At 52.7% G+C, this 21,771-nt stretch overlaps 1 protein-coding gene across 2 annotated transcripts in view; it reads left to right on the top strand.

The window, feature by feature from the left end:
- PTPN21 (protein tyrosine phosphatase non-receptor type 21) overlaps positions 1 to 21,492 on the top strand; it is a 75,297-nt gene extending 53,805 nt beyond the window's left edge. For both annotated transcript variants that reach the window (XM_065940088.1, XM_065940087.1), the window contains 9 exons: positions 3,345 to 3,405; positions 4,004 to 4,088; positions 7,895 to 9,180; positions 13,692 to 13,829; positions 14,956 to 15,177; positions 17,384 to 17,512; positions 17,839 to 18,073; positions 18,450 to 18,610; positions 19,109 to 21,492. In XM_065940088.1, the coding sequence (XP_065796160.1) occupies positions 3,345 to 3,405; positions 4,004 to 4,088; positions 7,895 to 9,180; positions 13,692 to 13,829; positions 14,956 to 15,177; positions 17,384 to 17,512; positions 17,839 to 18,073; positions 18,450 to 18,610; positions 19,109 to 19,237 (2,446 nt within the window). In that variant the 3' untranslated portion in view covers positions 19,238 to 21,492. The remainder of the gene's footprint in view (positions 1 to 3,344; positions 3,406 to 4,003; positions 4,089 to 7,894; positions 9,181 to 13,691; positions 13,830 to 14,955; positions 15,178 to 17,383; positions 17,513 to 17,838; positions 18,074 to 18,449; positions 18,611 to 19,108) is intronic.
- The last annotated feature ends 279 nt before the right edge of the window (positions 21,493 to 21,771 follow it).

The following is a 21,771-nucleotide window of genomic DNA, read 5'->3' as shown; positions in this document are numbered from 1 at the left end:
GGATCGAACCTCGGTTTTCTGCATTGCAGGCAGATTCTTTACCAGCTGAGCCACAAGGGAAGCCCAAGAATACTGGAGTGGGTAGCCTATCCCTTCTACAGGGGATCTTCCCAAGCCAGGGATTGAACCCAGGTCTCCCACATTGCAGGCAGATTCTTTACCAGCTGAGCCACAAGGGAAGCCCAAGAATACTGGAGAGGGTAGCCTATCCCTTCTCCAGGGAATCTTCCTGACCCAGGGGTCGAACCAGGGTCTCCGGGATTGCAGGTGGTTTCTTTACCAGCTGAGCTGTCAGGGAGGCCCACATGGTAAGCGCTCCGTTTTAGTCCTCCCTCACTGTCTCGTTCACTTGCTCAGCACACGTTTGGCGCCTCCCTTGTATGCCGTGCACCAGCGGTGCGATGGCGTATCCTTTGCCTCTGTGGAGCCCTTGCATCTGTTGGGGTGGGGGACGTCAGACAGGTAATCAGGCTGTTAGGAGCATGTGCTCAGGAATCTGACAGACCCGCCTGGTTCTAATGCCAGTTCTGCTTATTTGCCATGTGACCAGGAGCAGTTTAGTTAATCTAAGTATCAGTTTCCTCATCTGTAAAATCAGGATAATAACCAGCCTCCTTCTCGGAGTTGGTGTTTGGATTCCCCGAGGTAATCGTGTATAGCCTTCCACACCGTTTCAGTAAGTAATATCATTTGTTTTACTTGGGCTAGCAGCCTTTTCTTATTGTGTTTTCTCCAACACACACATTCCAGTGATTTCCCCCCCCAAGGTCTTTAGTTGTCTCATTTTTAGAAGCACCCACCAGGATAGTAACTGCCCCTAAACACTACCAACTAACTGTTAACCGTTCTCTCCTGTTTACTAAGTTTAGCTGGTCTCCTAGAAAACTGCATTGACAAGGATTTTGGCAAGAATAAAGAGAAGGTTAGAATATGTAGACCTGGTGGAGAGGCTGCCTACGTCAGCTGGGCAGGAGGAAGACGTCCTGGTTTGTTTTTAGCGGAAGTGGCCTCTGCGGTGCCGCCTCCGTCCTGGGGGCCGCCAGCAAGGTGCCAGAATAGACTCCCGTGTGGGGCGCCGCCTCTGCTCCTAAGCTCACATCCTTGGGCTTCGTGTTTAACAGCCTTTGTTTTTGTGTCTGGCTGGGCAGCTCTGGACACGTCGTCGGAAGATCCTATCAATGGCCTTTTCCCTCATCTCTGCATTTTGAATTTGTAGTCCTTTAAAGGTTTAGTCAATTTAGTGAGTCTCTGGACTACATATAAGCTTCAGAGGCCAACTAGCATGGCCTAAACCTAGCCCTGACGATGGAGGGTAAAGGGAAGGTAAACCTCGAGGTTACAGAAGGCAGTGTCTTCAACTCCTGGATGCTCAACTGAGGAATAAATGAACGTGCAGTTAAGGAGCTACCCTGTCAGTTTGGTGCTAAAGGACCCAGCCTGCCAATGCAGACGGGCTTGGTGTCTGTACCTGGAGGGCTGCAGTCCATGGGGGCAAAGTGTCAGACAGGCCTTAGCAACTAAACAGCAATACTGTGCAGCTAAGGAGCGTTTTCAGAAAGAGCTAACCTGTGAAACAGACACCCGGGGGGTCTGCTCTGACTCAGGGAACTCAGACCGGCGCTCTGTGACAACCTAGAGGGGCGGGGGGCTCACGAGCGAGGGGACATGTGTGCACCTGTGTCTGACCCATGTTGATGTATGGCGGAAACCACAAAATTGTAATTGTCCTTCAATTAAAAATAAATAAGGGGGAAAAAAGGCTCAGATACACCCTCCTGACTTTACTAATATAATGTTTTGCCAACTGATGTGGGTATTTTTGTAGTCTAATGGAATTGACATCCATTTTATTTTTGTTGCATAATAATTACTGGCAGAATGGGAGCATCCTTTGGGAAAGAGACCTCTATTCTTCATCACCAACCTTAATACGTTCCAATGATAATAAAAGGAAGTTATTTTAAAAAGTGTTTAATCAAAAAAAGTCAATTCATAAAAGCAGTTGCAGCTACTTCATAGCTCCTATTAGGAGTAATTTTCTTTTACCTCAAAAATCTTATAAAAATTAGCTAATATTTAGGGATTTAATATAAGAAATTTGTTGTTACAGTGTTGAGAATAATTTTTGAGATTTGAGGCTTGAGATGGTAAATGTACTGATTAAATGGAGATAATGTCACTTTGTGATTGTGGATTTTCTAGTAATTAGTCCTTAGGAACACTATAACCAAGGATGACATTTTTGGTAATCTGTAATTTAATGTCACATAAGCTTATGGACCAGGAATAGATGCTCAAAGGTTTTTCAAAAAGTGCTTTGACAAAATTGCATCATGAACAAACTCAAGAATCCTATGTGTATAGGTTCCTAGATCTTATTTGCAATAAAACTGACCACACACAGGAACAACAAAAACTCCTGCCTTTATCTTTAAAAGGTAGATTCTGACAAAAGGAATTTTCTTTTTCTTATTTGTGACCTATGTTTATTCCTTGCTCTGAGGAGCTTAAAATCTCAAATTATCTGATAATGTTAGCCAGGACTCCTGAATACTTTTCATTGCTTTTTTAAAAAGTACACTTAGAACCAGAGAGAAGTTTCTTGCAGAGGAAAATAAATGGGGTTACCACCAGCCCACTGAACCGAAGTTCCTGCTCTTTTGCTCTCCCTACCTTAGTTTCTTAGAGGAAATATCTCTTCTTACGGAGAAGGGAATGGCAGCCCACTCCAGTATTCTTGTCTGGAGAATCCCATGGACAGAGAAGCCTGGGGGGCTACAGTCCATGGGGTCACAAAGAGGCAGACACGACTGCGCAGCTAACACACATATTGCTAAGTTTCCCAAGTTCCCAGCTTGTTTCTTGATCATGTGTGTGGTCAGCGGCTCACAGGCTGTCCGTCAAAGGCACTGCGTTGCCTCTGGCTCTGAGGCTGGCAGCTGACGTCCGTCCTGAGGGCTGAGAACGGAGGTGGTCAGCGCTGAGCCCGGCCCGCTGGAGAGGCGCATTTGCGCCGACTCTTCCCTGGGGATGAGTCTGTGGTCCTCTCACCTGGCGCCCCCTCCGCACTGCTGTTGATGGCTCCGGAGGGCCTGCCTGCGTGGACCGGGGATAGTTCCTCCTGCCCGGCCCTGGGCTCGTCCAGGTGACTGATCGCTGCTCCGCGAGGTTCAGACCCTGGAGTGCGGTTGGGGGACCGCCTGCCTTTTCTCTGGTTGATGATTGGGTGAGCTTGTCGCTTGGGAAGATTTATCATTTTACTTTCTTCTTAGCACGTTTAGGAAGATTGTGTGCATATAAGCATGTGTATATGTGTTTCTCAAGAACATGTCTTATTTTTACAGGCAAACTCAGACTGTCATAGTGAACCCAATTAGGAGGAGGTCTTCTTCGAGGATGTCTCTGGTAAGAAAGAAGGAAAATTACAATTGCCTTTTTTTTTTTAGTGCTGTTGCCTTCCTTAATAAAATACGCTTTTAGCAGTGTTAGTTTTTAGTCTGAACCATTGAAGTATGCTGACATTTGACCAAAGAAATAGTGATTTTCTGCAACTTAAGACTAATATTTATATATGTAACATTTATTGTGTTATATATTTTAAAATATTAGGTCCAACTTAATACTGAAAACATTGACTATTAGCCAAGAGTAATCAGAAGTTAGTAGATATTTAAAATTTGCTAATAAGATTAAATATAGTTCATATAAGTTTGTTCTAATCGATTGTTTATATAAGAATTCAGGAAACCTATGTCTGTTTCTGCTTTCTGGTGCCGTCTGCTGTCTGATATCAGAGCATAACACTTGGCATTGCCTTTCTGGGAAACCCTGAGAAGGATAGACAGGGTAGGAGCTATAGGTCTTGATGTTTATTTTTCATATATAATGCGTCAGTCTCCTTCAGAAGCTTCTCAGTGAAGAGAAAGAAGCCAGAAAGGGACTGTGCTACACATATTCCATAGACGATGTGTTTTAACCCTGTTTCCAACTTTCCGATTCTTAGCCCAAGCCGCAACCCTATGTGATGGCCGCCCCACCCCAGCTGCAGTATAATGGACATTATGCAGAGCCATACACCTCTTCCCTCGGTAAAGTACACCATTTCTGAAATGGCTTACAAAATTAGTATAATTTGAATAAATCATGAAGGCTTGGAGATCTTGAAGCCAGAATAGTTTTTTGGCTGAAGTTGTTACACAAATAACTTAAAAATTTAATTTCACAGAATTACTATCAAGATGATAACCAGCCTGGACTCATAAAAGAGGCTGCTGTTAGAGGCAGTCTTGTTTGGGTATGGGTAGAAAACATGCAGCATCAGATTCTGATGCTCAGATTTGATCCTGAATTTGGCCCATGGGCACTCCTTCAGACTGGCTCCCAAGTCCTGTTAACACGTGCCCCGTGGGCTCTGAGCGCTTCTGTGCTTTCCAGCCCCGGAGGTCCCAGGCTTGTTCTGCGTTTTTTCTTGCCTGAGACCTTCCCGTTGTAAAGGGTTATTTTCCTCTATTTATGTTTATCCTTCAAACAACGGGCACATTGAGCTGTGTGAAGACAGCGCCTCCGAAGCTGTATCTCCAGCATTCATTTTACAAGCATTTTACTTTACTCTGTCACAAGGCTCTGCTATAAAGGCGGGGAGATGGATGCAGAGAGGTAATTCCACATCTTAAGAAGCTTAGAGCCTAATACAGGAGGATAACACAAGCACACAGATGACTTAGGTACAGAGGGAACAGGTGTGTTGTGATGAGAGGGAGCTAGGCTGTCTGAGGAAGGCTTTCTGGAAAGAGGGGTGACCTCGGAAGGCGGGGAGCGGCGAGCTCCCAGGTGGGGCCGCTGCCCCTGCTTTTGGGTGGGGGTGGGGGGTGACTGCCCCGGCACAGACGGCGAAGCAGGGAACTGTGGAGGGTGGCGTGTGAGGGGACCGGGAGGTGGGTGGTGACGCGTTGTTGGTGAGAGTTTCCCTGCGGTGAGCTGGTGGGGGGCGGGGGGAACACGGGGATGGATTTTGCTGTGGAGTCGCAGAGTGTGCACCTCGGGGTGTTACTTTTACCTTCTTCACTGGCTTCTCCTTGCACGCTGCCCTCCTGTGGTTTTGTGACCCCCCCCAAAAAAAGTCTCTCTTCTCTGCACTGGATTTCCGCTCTGTTCCTCCCTTTTCCTCCACCTGCGAGCGTCCTAATGTCTTTCCTCTCTCTCCAGACTGCAGCGTGAACTACCTTCTCTTCCATTTTCTTCCCGCTCTGAGCGTGATAGCCTGTGTGCCCCTTCTGCTTACTGGCCCCCTTCCCCTCCCGCCTGTGCTGCGCCGCCAAGCCGCCCTCGCGCAGGGCCCCCGCCCCGCACACCCGCCCTCCCGTCGGACCCCAGCGTTCCAGCCCCTTCTGCGCGCTGGCCGCTCCCGCTCCTGCCCCCTCGGGGTTCCCTGTCCCGAAGGTCTGCCCAGGGCCCGCTCCCTCCGCAGGCGTCCAGTTGATCTCGTCTCATCCGCAGTTGGGGTCTCAGCTAGGAGGACTGTCCGCGTTCCCCAGCCCGCCTTCACTCCTGAGCTCCAGCCCCACGTGGCCCCGTCCGGCAGGCTGGGGGCCGTTCAGGGGGCCCTCAGGACCGCGGGCTGGGTGGGAGCGCTGGTTCCGCTGCCCCCGCGTGCTGCCGGCTTGACATCCTGGAGCTGAGCTCATCACCCTGCTCCACAAGTCCCTCCCCAGCTTCCCTTCTCCTTCTGGTGAAGTCACTGCGCCCCCGCCCGCCTGGTTACTGGGATTCCAAACTGCTTGTAATTTTTTTTTCTCATTTTTGCCTTCAGTTCCCAGACAGTTGCAAATCCTCTTGCCTCTGATTAACTTCATGGAACATCTGTTCTGTATCTCCTCCTCCCTCTCTCTCTGCTCCTGCCAGTGCAGTCTGTTTTTTTGGTTTTTGTTTTTTTTTTTGAGACCGCTCATCAGTCACTGCACACAGGAGCTGACTGACATCGTCGGTTCCCACCCTCCCTGGGTCTTCTGACACTCAGCGGCCCGGCTCATCCCACGTCCCTGCCGGTCGATCCCGTGTCTAGCGTTGCGCGTCCTCTGAGACGTCCCTCGGTGCTTCTGTTCCAGGTCTCACCGCCCCGCCCGTCCCGTGCCTTCTCCAGCCCCAGGCTCCTGCAGCCACGCCGTCTCTGCCGAGTCTCCCCGCTGCCCGCCCCGCTCGGTCACCCCCCGCGTCCTTTTCCTGCCTGCCCCTGCCCACACGCTTCCGCCGGACGGGCTGTGCTGTGGGCACAGACTCAAACTCTCGTGGCTTCTGCGGGCACGCGCACCCCTCCTCGGGTTACACCCCCCCCCCCGCCCTGGCAGGAGGGCTCTGGGCCGGAGCCCCTTCCCTCTGCAAGGGTGCCCAGGGTGGCCGGGGAGGGGCAGGGGACTGCCTCTGTACGCTCTGCGCACGTTCCCCCGACTGTGACGCCACACGCGGCTGTGCCTGCCCGCGGGGAGGAGGGCACCCCGAGAGCGCTCAGAGCCAGGGGGCCCGACTGCTGGTGAAACGGCAGCCGCCCGCCCTCCAGGCCCCGCGTGCCGTGTGTCCCGGAGGCGTCCCTGACCCCATCGCTCAGCCCCAGCCGGAAGCGCTCCTTCCGGCCCCGGCTCCTGTGACCCTGGCTCCTTCACTTGCAACACTTCCCTCCTTCAGCTGCAACACTTCTTCCTTGGGTTCTGGTGATTTCTGTACTTTCCCTTTTTGTCTGGATCGTAATCATTCCCTACACATACCGCACCCAGAGTCTTCTCGGAGGGTTTGGGGGTGCGCAGAGCAGGGGGTGCGTATTACGCTGGTCTAGAGGGGCGGGGGCGAGGCTGAGCGAGCGGTGACGGCTGTGAGCAGAGGGGCCGCCACAGACGCAGGCCTCAGCGCTCTCCAGACAGGAGAAGCTCGGTGCGTCCGCAGGGAGACAGGCCGGTGTCATCGTGGCTGTGTATGCCGCCCAACAGAGACCACACGTGAGACGCTGGCCTGTCCCCTTGGATAAAACCATCCTGAGGCTTTTGAGTAGAAAAAGAATGTTTTTATCAGTGGCAGCTGTTCTCTGGTGGTCTTTCCATTGACGCGTTAGAAGTCACCCTAGGTAGTTTCTCAGGTGAACTGCAGGCGGGACTGAAGAAGCAGGCCTCCTTTCAGCCTGAGCAGGTGCCCACGCAGCCTCCGTGGACAGATGAGGCTGCTAACTCTGCTCGCTGTGACCCCAGTCTTACTCAGGTGGGGCGGAGCCGGGGGCAGGTGCGCCTGTCTTTGTCGGGGTCTTCTTGGCTTCCGGCCCCTGGTGAGGTGTGCAGCTACCAGTGACACTCGTGGACCTCGAGAGGTTTAGATCTTGCTGAACTCTTTGCCCTGTTATCTTCATTCTGGAGGAATTACACAACCCGCCTCGAGTTTCATTTCAGGAAATGTTTACAGACAGTCGGTGCTTGAACTCGCTCAGCCTCAGCAGGGCCACACACCCAAGGGTATTTCTGCTTTCAGCTCCCCAGAGTTCTGGAAAGCCTGCTTTGTCTCTAGTAAAACACGTGCTCTTGACTTTCAGAAGAGGGCAGTGTCTAGTGGTACAGTTGTACTCTTAATATTGAGCATAGAAGCTGTTCTTTACTGGATGTGAGGTCGTGAATCCCGCTCTTGGAGCAGGCAGAACCACCCCATTCTGGAGGTGAGGAGGCAAGGTGCCCAGAAACCGCGCGTCTAGGGTCCAGCGGTGTGAGTCGAGGCGGGTCCCTTCAGCCTGGTTTCATAAACCACAGGGCGGAGGTCATCAGTGTTCAGGCCGTCTCAGTGTTTGAGTAATTGGTCCAATCCAGAACATTCAGAAAAAAATCTTATAAAGTGCCTGCTAACGGTCTTGTCACCCCGCCCGCAGATAACCTCTTCGTGACCAACCAGAATGGCTTCTACTGCCACTCTCAGACCAGCCTGGACCGCGTGCAGGCCGAGCTCGGCGGGCGCGCCCGCAACGGCAGCGTGTACAGCGCGCACAGCACCAGCTCCTTGAACAGCCCGCAGCCCTACCTGCAGCCCTCGCCGGGCTCCTCGAACCCCAGCATCACGGGCAGCGACGTCCTGAGGCCCGACTACGTGCCCTCTCACCGGCACAGTGCCCTGATCCCGCCGTCCTACCGCCCGACCCCCGACTACGAGACGGTCATGAAGCAGCTGCAGCGCGGCCTGGCGCCGGCGGAGCGACATAGCCGCTCGCTGCGGAACCTCAGCCTGGGGTACAGCCAGCCCGAGATCCGCGAGCACGCGCGCCCGGGCTCCCCACCCGCGGCCCCCGGCGCCTTCAGCCTCAGCCACAGCTTCCACAGCCCGGCGCCCTACCCCTATTCCTCGGCGGCCGGGCGGCGCCCGGGGTTGGGCGCCGTGAGCGTGCCCGAGCTGACCAACGCGCAGCTGCAGGCGCGCGACTGCCCGGCGCCCAGCATCCTGAGGACGCAGGTGTACCGCCCGCCGCCCCCCTACCCGCACCCGCGGCCAGCGAACAGCACCCCGGACCTGTCCCGCCAGCCGCCCGCCAGCAGCAGCCCCGACCTCATCACGCGCCGCGTGCACCACTCCGTGCAGACCTTCCAGGAGGACAGCTCGCCGGTGGCGCACTCCCTGCAGGAGGTGAGCGAGCCGCTGACGGTTGCCCGGCGCGCGCGGCTGCAGGAGCGCAACAGCGTGGAGTTGGCCGGCCTGGCGCACGGCCTCGAGGGCCTGCGGCTGCAGGAGAGGGCCGCAGCGGCCCCGGCGCCGCGGGCGGAGGACGGCGCCACCGGGCCGCGGGGCAGCCTGCGAGGCGGGCACGGGAAGTCCCTGTCCGACGCCACCGTGCTGATCCACAGCAGTGATGAGGATGAGGACGAGGACCCCGAGGAGGGGCCTGCGCCACCCCCCGGCCCCCGGAGCGGACGCCCCCTGGACGGCCCCCGCGCCGCGCCCCCGGCCCCTGGGCCCCTGCACATCCTGGAGCCCCAGGCCCCGGGCGGTGCGCCCGGGGAGGGCCTGCGGCCCCGGCGGGACGGGCTCTTGTCGCCGTCCGCGTCTGAGTCAGACCTCACCACATCGGGGAGGTACCGCGCCCGGAGGGACTCCCTGCAGAAGAGGCCGGCGTCTGATCTCCTCTCCGCGAAGAAGAACGCGGTGGAAGGGCTTCCGCCGCTGGGGGTGAGCCGCCGCTGGGGGTGAGCCGTGCGCGGTGCGGGGTGGGCGCGGGGGCCTCACCCTGCAGCGCGGTGCCCCCTGCAGACCTGCCCTTCTCTGCACCGTCTGCCCTTTGTCCGTCTTGTCTGTGACTTCTGGTGTTTTCAGCTTTTTCCTTGGAACTTCTTTCAAACAGCCCCGTTCCCCAGCAGACACACACGTTTTACCCTATTTTTGCTTTATTTTGGAACACTCTGAGTTTGACTATCTATGGAAATGATGGGGATTGATTAGAATCTTGGTGACATTGCTAGAGATAATGGCTTAGACGGAGGGAAAGGTGAATGTAGGAGGCTCTGTGGAATGGAATAGAAACAGTGAATGGGTAGTTTCCAGAAGGTGGTACAAGGGAAGAGGAAGTGAGGATTTCATGATTTGGGCCAAGACCGCCTTGTGAGCCCCGGGTAAGAACAGCCTGGGGCTCCTGTGGGGTCAGGGAAGCTCCCCTGAGGTGTCCTTAGTGGAGTCTGTGTGGGTGCGGATTAAACTGCTGTGCTGTGATCTCCGGGGACTGGAGGGTGATTCTGGGCTGCTTTGCCAAGACCAAAAACCCGAGCACCCCAGATGTCTTTAAAAAAGTGACTGAGTGAGCTGAGAGCCCGAGGAAGGTCCCTGGTAGAAAATGCAGTTCCTTCATACTCGGTGTGATAAAGCGTGCGGATTTAAGCACTTTCTTATCTGCTTGAGGCAAACTAGGGAACAGCATAGCCTCATCTCTAGTTGGTGAAGGCCGTTCCCAGAGTATTGGCCACAAGCAGAGCCAGCACTTTACAACAGGCCTGTTGTTTCTACAGATGAGAAGGTGGACTCTGAGATACTCAGTAACTTTCCCAAGGTCACATAGCTCGCGAGTGACCGGATTTTAAGCCCGTATTTGTCTTTGTAGCTGGTTCTCCTCTCTTCTACACTGTTCTGCATTGAGGTTGTATTGAATATTTTAAAATATTGCATGCAGACCCGGGTTCGATCCCTGGGTGGGGAAGATCTCCTGGAGAAGGACATGGCTACCCACTCCAGTATTCCTGCCTGGAGAATCCCATGGACAGAGGAGCCTGGAGAGCTACAGTCCCTGGGGTTGTAAGGAGTTGGACACAACTGAGCAACTAACACACACACACACACACACACACACACATTTTATTAAGTAATAATTGCTTGTCTCAGCCTTGTTGTTTTCTCTCTTCCCACTGAAACTTTTTCACTGTGAGGCCCTCAGCGTTGCCCAAGCATTTGTGGCGTTTTCACGTCCGTGTGTCCACTCTGGGTCATCTGGCTGCCTGACTCAGACTCCGCTTTTCTCAGGCCTCCATTCCCCGTGCCCGGGGCTCTTGCTGGGTGAGAGTGATTCATTAGCCTATGCATTCGGTCTTGCCGTTGACCCCCGTATCCTGGCAGCTGGGGCCTCTGCCTCCCGTTTCTGCTGGTCAGCACGCTCAGACCTGAGGGCCCGTCGCAAATGTGGTCCTGGCCTCATGTATTATTCGATCCTCTGAGACGTCACAAACATCTTCACAAGCAGGAGGAAAATTCCTAACAGTGGTTATGAAATAGATGACTGTACACAGACTCGAACGACTAACAGTGCTGTGGATTTAAATGTGTTTTCTCTGAATGGTCTTGAACTGTAAGTTTGTTTTGGAAAATCAGTCACTTCACTTTTGGCTGTGCGGGATCTCTGTTGCTGCGTGTGGACTTTCTCCAGGGGCGGCCGTTAGGCTGCTCTCCGCGGGGTCTCCTTGGGGCTCTGGCTGTGCGGGCTTCAGTGGTTGTGGCCCAGGCTCAGTCGCTGCGCCTTAGTTGTTTCGAGGCACGTGGGATCTTCCCAGAGCAGGGGCTGAACCCCCTCCATGTTTCCTGTCCTGGCAAGTGGGCTCTCTAAATTGATTTTCACTTTTTCCTGGGAGTGCATTCTTACTCAACTGCCTACAGTAAAGGCCAGTGTCTCAGGTCGGCTGAAGCGGAGGGGCGGCCCAGCGTCAGTGATTCAGGGCGGGACGGGGTGTGGATGTGTCTCCGGGAAGGAGTAACTCGGTCTGAGTCCTCACCTGTCGCTCCGGCCCTCTCGTAGTTGACACTCTTCACTGATTGCATCAAGGACTGTGCCTAGTTCTTAACGCCTAGAGTCCAGTATTCAAGTCTGTTGTCCCTGTAGTTTTTGAAGGGGCCCAGCAAGCTATGCTAATCTGAGGACTGTGATTAGGGTTCTCTAAAGGTGCAAGATGCCTCCCTCCTTGACTTGGAGGCCTACAAGTGTCAGTGAGACCGTGGACTGGGTTATGCTTCTGCTCCCCTTGTTTGCGGCATGTGAGCTTGGTTGCCCCAGGGCAGGTGGAATCATCCCAGACCAGGGATCAAACCTGCGTCCCCTGCATTGGCAGACTCCAAACCACCGAACCACCAGGGAAGCACCCCCCCCCCCCCCCCGCCCCGCCCCGGACTTTTCAAATAAGGCACGTTCTTACTCAAAGAACGTGAATGGCAGCCGTGGCCTGGGAATAGGTACAGGACCTAGGAGTGGAAATCGGCTCTGAGTCCAGACTGTGCTGTTCACTGGTTCTCTCCCAGGGGGCCATGCCCTTCACACACCAGCCCCCCAGCTCCTCCATCCAAGACCCGGGACGGGACGGGCACCCCTCCTCTGCCTTCTGTGGTGCGCTGTTAGGTCCCACTTAAGGTTAGACTCAGAAAGTGTTTTCTGAATTCTGTCGTGCAGCACGACTGACTTGAATGCGGGGTTTCTGTTGTTTTGAGCCTGTTTACCATTTATAAGGAGGCAGCTAGCTGGTGTGACCTTGGACCAAGAACTTAATCTCTCTGACTCCTGTTTTTTCATTTGTAATTGAGACAACCCCAGAGAGTTGTTGGAGGGAAAAAAGTGAGGTCCTGGCTCGTAGAAAGTGCTCAGTCAAGTTTAACTTATTATTGTGAGGTTGCATCATACATTTAATTGACTGACTTCCCAAGAGCTGGAGTTCAACCCCCTGCTACCCTTCTGACCCCCTTTGTAGTAACTCCGGGTTGCCTTTGTTGTTTTAATGGTGACCACAAGTGAATGAACATACTATGTGAATTATGGTTATGGAGGTTTAGTACTAAAAACAGTGAAATGAATTGCAGATAAGCAGGAACATTCTGGAGTTCTCCACCCGTCTCCACCTGCAGGGACTTGATTGCTATCAGGCAGAGGTGGACTGGTTGGAATGCTTCTGCATTTACATAAAGAGTTTTTGTTTCACTCTCAGTCTTGTGTGGTGGTTCTCACAGGAGAAACCACCATTCGGCCTGTACATTTAAAACCTCTGACGGCGAAGTGAGGGGTGTTTGGGGTGAGTTTTGACTATGAGCCCCTTTCTTCAAATACTGGCTTTACAGTTGACCTTAGCAGTCACCCAGGACGTGTGCTGGAGCATTTTCAGGCCGAGAAGTGCTGGAGCTGAGTATTCCATTTTCGGGCTCTCGTGAGGCAGGTTGACGTTAGCCGTGGTGGGAGAATTTGCACCCTGGAACCTGGCAAGCGTCACACGTCAGGACGGCCCCCCCGGCGCGCTGTTAGCCGCTTACCTGTTGGCTGCCCACCCGAGAATCACGACTTTGTCACCTGAGCAGGAGCCTGGTGGTCTGTGGGCCTCCCTCTCGGTCTCCCCGCGAGGCTGACAGCTGGGGTAGAGTCGATTTCATTTATGAGACAGAACTGAGGAAACCATTTCTGTCAGAGTGGGCCTGCCGTCATCACAATTATATCCCATGGCTTCCCAGGAGGTGTAGACTATTAAAGAGGACTTGGCATTCTTGGGCTGCTTTGCCTGTGAGAGCAGAATTGCTGGCTTGAAGAAACCCCAGTTTTCAGAAGACAGAATTCCACGGATGCCCTCTCTCATACCCTCTCATGGTGTAATGACAGAGATTTTGGCCCTGCTGTTCTCTTCACTTGAAAATGCAGCATTTACCAGAAGTGTGGTAGTCTAGCCCAAGTCACACAAGTCTGCCACAGATTGTAGAAGACAGCAGAGCCACCGCAGAAAGCTGAGAAAGGAACTTTTTTTTAAATGTATGAAAGCTTACTACAGTCAGGCCACTGCATTTAAAACCCTTATCGTGGACTCCAGCTGAGTTTCGTGCGTGTCACAGTTTGACATTCAGGAGTCCTGTGAATCCTGTGAAGGAATGCCATCTGCTTGGAACCTCACCTTCCATTACAACAGAGCCCTGAAACCAGCTGCATTTCAAAACCTTCTATCTGGAAGACTTATCAGGGCTTTGGCCTTGAATGGAATGTCTTCCTCCTCATATTTGTGAAACAAATGTGTGTGTGTGCGTGTGTGTGTGGGAGCGTCATCTCATCTCCCCTGCGGTGGTTGGTTTAGGAGAACCTTCCCTCCCTCTGTTTCTTTCCTGTCTTCAGTCCACTGAAATCTCTTCTCAGAGGGATTGTATGTGTGTATGTTTGATATATACACCTGTAAATATTTTTGTAGGGAATGAAAAAGAGCCGAGGAGATGCAAAAAAAATCGGTCCTCTCAAATTGGCTGCTCTAAATGGACTCTCCCTGTCTCGACTGCCGCTGCCTGACGAGGAGAAGGACGTGCCGGCCAGAGCCACTAATGATGAGAGGGTACGTACCGGACCCCAGGCCGCCCGCCTTCTCGGGGACGGCCGCGCTGCAGAGCTGCCCTCCTGAGAATCTGCCGGATTTTCTGAGCCATTTGATAATCTTACAGGAGTATTAGGAACTTTGTCATCTGGACTGCAAAACTGGGGCAAGGTTATAGCTAACGCCTCAATAGATAATTTCAGGCTAAATGTTGGTTTTTGTCTTTTGGTTTCTGGCTGCTGTTCTTTACCTTCTTGTGGCCGTAAAGTTAGAATAAATCAGCAGTTGCATGTGAGTACTCATAGGAAAGAACGCGGACAATGACTGCTGTCCTGATACCGAAAACTTAACAGCGAACAGTTACTGAGTTTTCCAAAACTTTCCTTGGGACTGAGACATATCTGCTGTGAGGTTCTGTTCTGTCAGGATTAGGCAGGCATGAATTATGCTAAGCAGAAATTACTTTGCTTACACCTGGATCCTGGAGATCATTTCCAACATTGACTATTTTAGCATTTTATATATCATATTACAGAATTGAAGCACTTGTTCATAGAAGTTGGAATTAATTATCCTACTCTAGGATTTACTGTTCTCCAGGAGAATTTTCTGTTCTTAGGGGGTCAGGTAATTTTTAAAAATTTTTTATATTGAAGTATAGCCAGTTAACAATGTTGTGATATTTCCAGGTGGACAGCAGAGGGACTCCGCCATCCGTGTACATGTATCCATTCTCCCCCAAACCCCTCTCCCGTCCAGACTGCCTCCTGACATTGAGCAGAGTTCCTGTGCTTGCAGCAGGTCCCTGATGATTATCCATTTTAGCTACAGCAGTGTATACGCCTCAGTCCCAAACCTTCTAAGGGGGTCAAGTGATTGACTATAGATTTAGAGAAACCGAATTCAATGAATTATTCTAGAACAAGTTTAAACAGAACTTTGCATTATATTTCTCACCAAGAAGATTATTTCATTTGTCCTTTCATTGTAATGACTTGCTAAATTTAACTTCAGTTTCACCTAGAGTTTTCAGTATTGGATAACACTAGACTTGAGGCAGAAAGCCAGTTTTCAGACGTGCAGTCAGGGTGCAGCTGCGTGTGGCCTGGGACTGCAGTCATAGTCTTCCTCACTTTGTGTTTTTCAGTGTAAAATTCTGGAACAGCGGTTAGAGCAGGGAATGGTATTCACAGAATATGAAAGAATTCTTAAAAAACGGCTAGTTGATGGCGAGTGCTCCACAGCCCGCCTCCCTGAAAACGCAGAAAGAAATCGGTTCCAGGATGTGCTTCCCTACGACGACGCCAGGGTGGAGCTGGTCCCGACCAAGGAGAACAACACCGGCTACATCAACGCCTCCCACATCAAGGTGAGGGGAGTGTCAGAATGGTGGGGCAGAGTCCTGCAGTTAAATGAGTAACAACAGAGGGGTGAGGCTTGTTTTCAAGCCTGTTTTCTAAAAACACCCTCGTTTGGAACCATTTTGACAGACTTGTCTGCAGGCTGGGAAATCCGTACCCCAGGGCAGGACGGTCTTTGGTTCCCCTGCCCCCAGCATCGTCCCCAGGACTTCTGGGCCACTGTCTGTCTGCCTGGAGCACTTGGGTGCTTCTGAATCTGAAGCCCTCTCTAGCTCATAGGTTCTCTCAGGAGCAGCTGAACGGCTCGTTTTCCCTTGTCACGCACCTCGTGCATTTTGGTGCGACGCACGTGTGTGTCGGGTGGTGTCACCAACGCTGTCCCTCACACTGGAGCCGTCTGCGCTCCTCGCCCACTCTCTCACTCCTTTTAAAACACCGTTCTGTTCCGTGGGCAGGCGGTGCCCCTTTACCCCCCCGGAAACAGGGTAATGCCATGTACCTGAGTAAGGTTCCGCCCAGTAAAGAGGAGAAAGGGGTGGTCCCCCCGGGGGCGGTGAGAAAAGCCAGAGGCTCTGTCTTCTCCATCGCCGCCGCCTCTGTTCACGCCGGGTGCGCAGTCAGTTCCTAGCTCCGGAAAGAAGACGTTTCCTTACAGTGAGTGAATGAGAAAGTGCCCACGATCAGGTGTTGCCTTTCTTCTTTCCCACATTTTATTCAGTTTGCAGGTGACGTTGGATGAGAGCCATTTCACAAGTGAGACTTCCCGGACCCAGCAGTCTGCCCTTGACAGTCTTTGGGAATCTTTGCCTGAGCTTTTTATTTTTAAAACACTTTTGATTTGGTCCTGAGGTGTAGCCAATTAACCATGCAGTGATGGTTTCGAGTGCACAGTGAGGGGACTCAGCCAGACATACGCAGGCATCCATTCTCCCCAAAGCCCCTCCCCTGCAGGCGGCCACAGAGCACCCAGCAGAGTTCCACGCACAAGCTTTGCTCTCGAGGCGGCGCTAGTGGTAAAGAGCCCACCCTCCAATGCAGGGGCCATAAGAGGCCTGGGTTCCATTCCTGGGTTGAAAAGATCCCCTGGAGGTGGGCATGGCCCCCCACTCCAGTATCCTTGCCTGGGGAATCCCATGGACAGAGGAGCCTGGAGGGCTACAGTCCATGGGGTTGTGCAGAGTTGGACGGGATTGAGGTGACGTATTTAAAAACGGAGCATTTCTTTAGAATAGTGTATCCCGTCTCCCTTGACTGGATGGGTGAGAGTTGAAGAATGCTGAGGCTCTCTGGTGGTATTTCGAGATCTTCAGCAACAGCGGGAGGAATTCCCAGATCACCCTGCAGTGTGCGGTGTGGGCCGCTGGACTGACCCCCGAGTCAGGAAGTGCATCGCCCCCCCAGCCCCTCACCCTGGTCCTTGTTCGCTGTGGGGCCTGGGGCCGCGTGGGAGGGCGGGGGCATGATCGGGCTGCGTCTTGGTCCCAGGGTTTACTCAGGGCACTCTGGAAGCCCGTTACGGTCATCACTCGGTATGGGGGAGCTGAGATTTAAGCCCATTTCCTGACTACAGCTCTCATAATTATTAGAATGTTTTCAAAGAAGTTTTCAATCTTAAGACCCTTTTCAATCTTAAGTGGAAATTTAGTATCATCATGGAGAGTGATCCTGGCTCAGAAGTTCAGCGGTGAACTCCTTAGGTAGGAAGACATTTTCTTTCCCCCGAGAAATCTGACATTTGACTTAGGTTTTTGACTTAGCTGCTTGTACTTGATCCTGCTGCGCGCCGTGCTTCACGAGGGAAGATTGTGTTTGAACTTTGGGGTGCGATGATGCTGATGTTATTTTCAGAAGAACCACCTGCCAGCAGGAGTAACAGCCGTTTACTGACACCCTGATATGTGCAGGGCGATGAATGTGTTGACTCGAGCAATCCCGACAAGAGGGCAGAGAGTATTTTTACTGTGCAGATGAGAACTGAGATTTGGAGAGGTTAAGGAAATATATACAGGTCACATATAGATATTACATAAATTCATAATGCTTATGCTTATAAAGGTGTCAGTAATGGAAATTATACTAATAAGGAAAAAGAGTAAGATGAAAGTCTTCATCTGAATAGTTCAGTTTCCTTTTTAAGTATTACCATGAACAAATGTATATGCATGCGTTATACACACACATACTCATTTTTTAAAAATCGGTTTCTAATTTCAGATCTCTGTCAGTGGAATCGAATGGGACTATATTGCCACTCAGGGACCACTGCAAAATACCTGCCCGGATTTTTGGCAGATGGTGTGGGAACAGGGGATCGCGATTATAGCCATGGTGACGGCAGAGGAGGTGAGGACTCACTTCTCTCCCTTGGTCTTCTCGCGGCCTCAGCCGGACAGTGACGATGAGGCCGTGGGTCCTGACTTTAGAGAACGGGCAGGGGCACGGGTCCGAGTCTCGAGTCTCGATGCTCCCCCAGGCAAGGGCATCCTCGGCCGGTGCGGCCGTGTTTGTGAGCGCTCCCGGTGCGGGGGCATCCTCGGCCGGTCCAGCTGCGTTTCTGAGCGCTCCCGGTGCGGGGGCATCCTCGGCCGGTCCGGCCGCGTTTCTGAGCGCTCCCCGGGCAGGGCATCCTCGGCCGGTGCGGCCGCGTTTCTGAGCGCTCTCTCTGACAGGAGGGCGGAAGGGAGAAGAGCTTCAGGTACTGGCCGCGCCTCGGCTCGAGGCACAACAGCGTGACCTACGGTCGGTTCAAGATCACCACGCGCTTCCGCACGGACTCCGGCTGCTACGCCACCACGGGCCTGAAGATGAAGCACCTGCTGAGCGGGCAGGAGCGGACCATCTGGCACCTGCAGTACACCGACTGGCCGGAGCACGGCTGCCCCGAGGACCTCAAGGGCTTCCTCTGTAAGTGTCTGCGCTCCCGCGCCGGAGCCTCCCTCTTGCCTCTGTATTGCTGCCTGCGAGGCTGGGCTTGATTTAAGCTGAAAATGTCCAGCGTTCGGGGAAAGCTTAGCAGAAGACGTTTCAGAGTATAACTTGGTTAGTGAGCCAGGCAGTTCCTGTTCCCTGAAGTCTTTCATTTTGCGGATGAGAAAAACCGGTTTCCAGGTAAAGGCAGGAGCTCGCCCGAGACCGCCCTGCGGGTGAGTAGCTGGGCTGGTTCGTCGGCGCCCGGCGCCCTGCGTCTGGGGCCTTCTCAGCCAGTGCAGACGACCTGAAGATGGTCGGTCTCATCGGCCTAAGGCCCTGTGTGTCTGTCTGTGTCATCCACGTTTCACAGCATACCTCGAAGAGATCCAGTCTGTTCGACGCCACACGAACAGCACGAGTGAACCCAAAAGCCCAAACCCCCCGCTGCTGGTGCACTGCAGTGCGGGCGTGGGACGGACAGGCGTCGTCATTCTGTCGGAGATCATGATCGCCTGCCTGGAGCACAACGAGGTGCTTGCTCCTCTGTGGGCGCGGGGAGAGGGGGGGCCGGGCACAGAGGGACCCCCCACCCCCGAGGGGAGAGGGGGGCCGGAAACAGAGGGACCCCCCCACCCCCGGGGGGGGCCGGAAACAGAGGGACCCCCCCACCCCCGAGGGGAGAGGGGGGCCGGGCACACAGGGACCCCCCACCCCCCACCCCCGAGGGGAGAGAGGGGCCGGGCCCAGAGGGACCCCCATCCCCCCCACCCCCGAGGGGAGAGGGGGGCCGGAAACAGAGGGACCCCCACCCCCCCACCCCCGAGGGAGAGGGGGGCCGGAAACAGGGCACAGAGGGACCCCCACCCCCACCCCCCACGGCCACGGCTCTCCGCACAGACGTCCTCGAGCTTCTCCGAAGGAGATGCCGAGTAGCAAAGAGGCTGCCTGCCCGCGGCCAGGGTCCCCCAGGACCCCCCACCCCCCGCCGCGGTCTCTGGAGCCCCGCTCTCACCCCGCTCCCCCCGCCAGGCGCTGGACGTCCCGCGGGTGCTGGACCTGCTGCGGCGGCAGCGAATGCTGATGGTGCAGACCCTCTGCCAGTACACGTTCGTGTACCGCGTGCTCATCCAGTTCCTCCGGAGCTCCCGGCTCATCTAGGCCCGCGCTCCGAGACGGTCACGGAGGTCTTCACAGCTCAGAAAGGACGGAGGCGTGCTGGCCGACTCGCGCTTTGTCCTGGCGCCGACCCCCGCGGGCGCTGCGGCGGGCGTAGGTGGCGGGAAGAATGCAGGCGCCGGGTCGGGATGAGCCCTGGGAGGACCCGGGCGGGGCCGAAGTGGAGGGGCTTCGCTGGGAAGGACGGCGCCCGATGGCAGGGCCGCGGCTTCCCGGGGTCCAGCTGGTTGACTTGCAGAACTTGCACACATGTGGAGATTGTATTTTCTAGATCAGTTCTCTCTATTTTACTGAAGCTATGTTGGGCAGTTCTGGCAATCACTAAGGCATACAGTTTTCTATCTTAAGCTAGTTTTTGATAATGGAATTTTATTTTATGACGAGAATATTTGGGGTTTTCTTGTTGAGGAACTAAACTTTTCGTGGGGCTGATCCATAGATGAGTGGTTCCTAGATAACTTTGTATTTAAAACCATGTTATTTTGTTATTTTAAAATAAAAAAACCTTGGGTACTTAAGTTATCAAACCCAAAACTACAACAAGAATCTAAAAGTGTTATTTTTGAAGTATAGAAAGCATTTTTATATTCAGAAAATTTTTTAGTCCTAAAAGTTCTATATATTTGTACCTTCTATATTTTCCAAGCAAGAGTTCAACTCATTAAGGTACGGAAATGAGTCAGTTAATGTAAGTTAACATGGGGAATAAAGGCACATTTTTAAAAAAATGTATGGGAAGAATCAGATTCACTAATTTTTTTTCAGTATTATTCATAAACCCAAATGTTTTTTTTTTTTTTTTTTTTTGGTTGAAAATGAAGTGAAAAACAGTTGCATTAGATGGTTTTAAGCACTTTTTTTGTTTGCAAACAAATCTGAGTTTTTAATTATTTTTTAATTTTTAATATTGCTTTATAGGTGAAACAGTACATAGCAACAGACATATTGAAAGTGTTTTGGAAGGGATGGGGTAAGAGTCCGTAGGATGACTAGGACGCAGCTACGCAGGATGGCAAATGCAAGCTGCCTTCGTCTTTGCAAAGCATGCGGTGTCCCCGGCTCTCAGACTGAGCCGCAGGGGCAGAGCGGGGTTCGGGGTGGGGGCTGAATCACGGGCAACAGCTCCCTCTGTTTCCTTGAAGTTTTTCCACCTGCAACTCTCTTCCTTTTTCTTTTTTTTAAAAACAAATCAGGTTTAAAAGGAGCCACGAAGAGGCTTTGCTTTCTTTTGGTTGAAAGAAGGCAGGGGTTTAATAGTCTCACCTCCTCTCCCCACACCACAGCGCAGACCTGCGGGGCCGCTGACCGTGGTGTCCGAGGCGGCCCGGGGTCTCCTCTCCGCAATCCTCTAGCTCCCCCGGCCGGCGGCTCCGGCTCCCCCACCCGCGCCCCGCGGGCAGGGGGATTGCGAGGGGCTGGTCCCCGCGGGCCGAGGAGGTGAGGACTGGCCCGCGCCTTCAGCTGAGGAGCCCTCTCTTCCTGAGGCTGCTTCTCCAACACGTCGAGCTTCCCCCACGTCACACCCAGGGTTCCTTCCCGCAGTGAGCGGTGTCGAGGGGCGGTTCCGATGCCGGGGTCACTCCTAAAGCGGTTCCGCTCACTGCTGCACCGGAGTCTGGTTAGCTGTGAGACTGGCTTTCCTTCTTACAGCAGCTCCCTGCCTGACTCTGACCCAGAAACCGGCCCCTTTAGAGGAAACGCAGAGGGCATCAATGAACGTGAATGTTGGAAGTGGCCCCTTTCTCACTTGGGAACAAAGAATTGATTTTAAGTCTAAAATGAGTTTAAAGAACAGTAGACCCAAGTGTAGATATTCAGAAGAGCGCTCCAGGAGAATGGGTGAAGAGTGCTTTTAGTGTGGCGTTTCCCATCGTCACACCAGGTAAAGGACAGGTGTGTTCCTCATACTTTTTTCTTCCATTGGTACTTTTTTTTTTTAATGCTTTTCTGTCAGGTTTAAACACTTTGAAGTGTCCCATTGACGAGAACATATTGTAAAACAAAAATTTAAAGAGTAATATATGGTATGTTTGTGTTCCTGTCATAATAATTTGATTATAAGAAAATTACTTACGAGGGCTAAATTACACTGTGTAAATGTCGCTCTTAAAACTCGCATGTTTGACATAGCTTCTAAGACCCATGTAATTTTTCTGTGTCCGTTTTGAATTTTTAAACTTTTGATGAACAGAGAATATGAAAGTATTTCTGAATAAAAATAAATCTACATTTCTGGACTTTTGAAGTCATATGATTATCACGGTCAAGCTGTAGAAAGTTGAGGTTTCATCGGCTCACCGTGTCTGAGTTGAGGATGTTCTGTCTGCCAAACTTACACAGTGCTTCTGTATTTTAGTGTCTTTTGTTTGTTGATATTCTTAGTCTCATATCAAAATTACCAAAATGTGCATCTTCACAAAAAGTAGGTTACAAACCAGCGTTTTCCACTGATGGGTGTTGGCATCTCTGGCATCAGTTCTCCTGATTAGCAGGATCTTTTGATAAAATGCTCTAGC

Source organism: Muntiacus reevesi, chromosome 7 (assembly GCF_963930625.1).
Source record: "Muntiacus reevesi chromosome 7, mMunRee1.1, whole genome shotgun sequence".
In the NCBI taxonomy this organism is placed as follows: Eukaryota; Metazoa; Chordata; class Mammalia; order Artiodactyla; family Cervidae; genus Muntiacus; species Muntiacus reevesi.
Note: the sequence above shows the minus strand (reverse complement) of the source record. Positions and strands in the feature narration are given on the sequence as shown.